This window comes from Abramis brama (assembly GCF_963993115.1).
Source record: "Abramis brama genome assembly, chromosome: 3".
Classification (NCBI taxonomy): domain Eukaryota; kingdom Metazoa; phylum Chordata; class Actinopteri; order Cypriniformes; family Leuciscidae; genus Abramis; species Abramis brama.
In genome coordinates this window covers 60,962,181-60,966,387 of record NC_139965.1, presented here as the reverse complement: position 1 = coordinate 60,966,387, position 4,207 = coordinate 60,962,181, and the positions used below count along the sequence as shown (strand labels likewise).

The 4,207-nt window shown below is 35.5% G+C and overlaps 1 protein-coding gene across 1 annotated transcript in view; it reads right to left on the bottom strand.

The window, feature by feature from the left end:
• Positions 1-90: 90 nt before the first annotated feature.
• The window catches only part of piezo1 (piezo type mechanosensitive ion channel component 1 (Er blood group)), a 144,568-nt gene continuing 140,451 nt past the window's right edge, over positions 91-4,207 (bottom strand). Inside the window, exon 51 of the mRNA XM_084108660.1 lies at positions 91-1,780. Within this exon, the coding sequence (XP_083964786.1) occupies positions 1,525-1,780 (256 nt within the window). The 3' untranslated portion in view covers positions 91-1,524. The remainder of the gene's footprint in view (positions 1,781-4,207) is intronic.

The window sequence follows — 4,207 nt, the reverse complement described above, 5'->3', positions numbered from 1 at the left end:
TATCTGCATGTTGTTGTTTTTTGCTTGAACACATTTGGCTTGTATTAGATTACATTGATCATCAGACACACAATACTTGAACATGTCGCCTGCCATTTAAATCAATATAACCTTTTATATATTCAGTAATAATTCAGTTGTTTGTACAGTCATTTAATAATGCAACATTCTTGAGTTCTTAATTTAGCAAACTGCAAGGATTTTTTACAGGCTCGTTTGATTTCTGAAGACAAAAAGAAAGCAAAGTGTTCATGTTCGTGTCTCTCTGCATAACCATACAGTGGAAATGATTATTCCAGCCATTACAGATGAACTCTGGCACACTCATGATTACACACGTGTGCGTTTAACACACACAATACAGAGTGTCGAGTCCTCATCCCCACAGCACAGCAGTCCAGCTCTTAAACTACGGAAACTGTGGCACTAAAACAAACATGAAGCTTTCTTATGATTCAAGTGTTTCATTGTAAAACCAGGAACGAAATACTAAACGTCTCTCATCCTAAGATACTTTGGCTTGTAAACACTTTTACTGTAGTATCAGAACAAAAACTGTTAAAATCTCACAAAATCCATCAATATCCGTCTGGGTCATATCTCACCTCAACATTACACCACGGAATTACAAAAGAAAAAAGCCTGGAAACGTTTTGGAAAAACAAATAAACCAGAAAGTTTTGGAAAAGTCTTGATTATAGATTGATAACACCGGTTAACTCCGCATCCGGGCATCCAGTCATGTGACGTCATGCTTGTACTTATTAAAACAAATGGCAAGCAAACAATTAGCATTGATTTTAGTTAAGACATGCTATGATAAATCTGAACATGGATGTTTATTAATATTTTACACGTATACATAGATTGCGTGGATATTTGCTTCAGAAATCATAGAAAAGTCATGGAAATGTATTGATAAAATGTGTATGAACCCTGATTAATAGAAATATGCACTTGTTACTATTTATGAACATTTATGTTTATTTGCATTGTTTTCATGACAATGATCAGTTGTGGAATATTTATTCATTGATTTAACACTGTTGGGCTTGCCTCTAAGTTATGCTTATTTTGATTTAAAAAATATATATATTATAGTAATGAGAATAATTGAGAAACATCTGGATGTATTCTAGAACAATCTTAATAGTCCTACTTGGAAAAAGTATTAATAGTCCTTATTTTACTATGGAAATCCCTGTAATTGGGTGGTAAAATATGACCCAGACGTAGTTTAGTGAGATTCACTCTTAATAGTGTTTGTATTTCCACTTTGAAGGTCCTGCTGTTTCGCTCCCAGCGTTCACTAGCGTCTGAATCAGTCACAAGGCTGACTCTCAAGCTTAACACAGTTCAGGCAGAATAACAGACGAGGCTTAACCGGACCTCATCATCAAACCTCCGAGTGCAAAGAAGCCGATAACATCCATCGAGGCTTCGAAGCGCTGGAGAAACGGCTTTAGACTCGCTGTTCATCCAACTTATATAAAGCAGTAAAGCTTCTAGTCCCACAACACACTCTCAGTCTTGATTCTTCTCTCTAGTCCACTTGATCATGGTCTCTGGAGAGCGATAGAGGAAGATGAGTTTGGAGTAAAGCTCTTCCTCCAGCTCCAGTTCTCCGGTTTCCCGCACCAGGAAAATGTCTATGCATATTTTGAGTATGCGATCGACGCACGGCAACTCCTCGAACATGATGGAGTGAGAGATCTCGCTGAAGAAGCCTCGCACAAACTTACCGATAACCAGAACCACCGACACGTACAGACCCATGATCCTGCGGGAGGAGAAGAGAGAGACGTTTGCAAGGAACAATAAAAAATAGGGATGCATGATATATCGTTATCGGCTGATATATGTTCATTTTCAATGTTATCGGCTGATTTATGTTCATTTTCAATGTTATCGGCTGATTTATGTTCATTTTTAATGTTATTGGTCTCGGACGATATATGTTCATTTTTAATATTATCAGACGATATATGTTCATTTTTAATGTTATCGGCCGATATATGTTAATTTTCAATGTTATCGGCTGATTTATGTTCATTTTCAATGTTATCGGCTGATTTATGTTCATTTTTAATGTTATTGGTCTCGGACGATATATGTTCATTTTTAATATTATCAGACGATATATGTTCATTTTTAATGTTATCGGCCGATATATGTTAATTTTTAACGTTATCGGCCGATATATGTTCATTTTTAATGTTACTGGTCTCGGACGATATATGTTCATTTTTAATGTTATTGGTCTCGGACGATATATGTTCATTTTTAATGTTATCGGTATCGGCCGATTTATGTTCATTTTTAATGTTATCGGATGATTTTTAATGTTATCGGCTGATATATGTTCATTTTTAATGTTACTGGTCTCGGACGATATATGTTCATTTTTAATGTTACTGGTCTCGGACGATATATGTTCATTTTTAATGTTACTGGTATCGGCCGATTTATGTTCATTTTTAATGTTATCGGTATCGGCCGATTTATGTTCATTTTTAATGTTATCGGTATCGGCCGATTTATGTTCATTTTTAATGTTATCGGATGATTTTTAATGTTATCGGCTGATATATGTTCATTTTTAATGTTACTGGTCTCGGACGATATATGTTCATTTTTAATGTTATTGGTCTCGGCCGATTTATGTTCATTTTTAATGTTATCGGTATCGGCCGATTTATGTTCATTTTTAATGTTATTGGTCTCGGACGATATATGTTCATTTTTAATGTTATCGGTATCGGCCGATTTATGTTCATTTTTAATGTTATCGGATGATTTTTAATGTTATCGGCTGATATATGTTCATTTTTAATGTTATCGGCCGATATATGTTAATTTTTAAAGGAGCTGTATGTAAGAAATCTATTTCAATTAATCATAAAATGGCCCTGATGTGTCACTAGACATTAAGAAATCATGTTCATTTCAAATACTTATATCACTGACAACAGTAGTATGGCTAAGATATTGTCATTTAAAAAATGGACTTGCAGCCCTCAACTGATGTTGATGTTGTCATTTTGTGTTTTGGCCTGACGCGCCTCCCTCCATCTATCTACCAATCACGAAGTCAGTAGTGTTTCGGGATCCGGGTTGCCAGCTTTGCTCTAACCTACCCCAACTCTAGTCGGATAAAAATGTCTAACGTTACTAAATCAAAAAGACCTCGTTATAATTCAGAAATTAATCGTGACAAAGTCCGAAATTAAACCAGAATTTGTATTGGAGATGCTTTTGAAAGATAGAGACGGCTGAAAACGGAGAAGAATTTGAACACAGACGCCAACGTTGCTTCTGGACAGGTAAGATTCATCTATGCTTGGCTAACTTGTACTTGATGTCAATGGACATTTCATATATTCATGACAGTCGAACAAAGTTATGCATGTTCGTGCAAAGTAACGTAACGTTAGCTCACATGGACGTATGCTAACATTAGCAATGCATTATAGGAGCCCGTTTCTCTGTCATTATGCCGAGACGCTGAGGAAAACAACATTAGCACGCCCATTATGGCAATTTGAAAAGTAATTGAGACAGAAGCCTAACTTTACCTCAGAAAAAATTATTCGTCATTCGTTCTTCATGTATATCGTGGACTAAATTACACATGCTGCAAGTTGACCTGTATTTCACATCACATATTTTAGCGTGTTATGGACGTGTGCTGCAGGGTAAGTACAAAAATACAGCTGGCCACTTTCACTTATAGCATCAGCTAAATGAATAGCTGTATATTTGATATTGGTTACACATAGTGACATAGGCTTGTGCTTGTACTTACATTATAATGACAGATACCGTTACAAGTTAGACTAACAGCTACCGTTCTGTCTGTCACATACGAGCATACATATTTACGATTATTCTGTCACATACGAGCATACATATTTACGATTATTCTGTCACATACGAGCATACATCTTTACGATTATACTGTCACATACGAGCATACATCTTTACGATTATATTTAACTAATGCAATTAGTACATTTTTTTAAATATATAATTACTTAATAATTACTATTAATTACTACTTATTAATTACTTAATATCTATAGCATAAACATAATTAACAGAAAAAAACTTTCTGTGTACGTCTCGTCGTCACTTGCCATTGGAAGCTCATTGAAGCAGCCTACGTTTCTGCTGAATCCTGCAGCTTATCTGGCAACCTCGAGTCAGG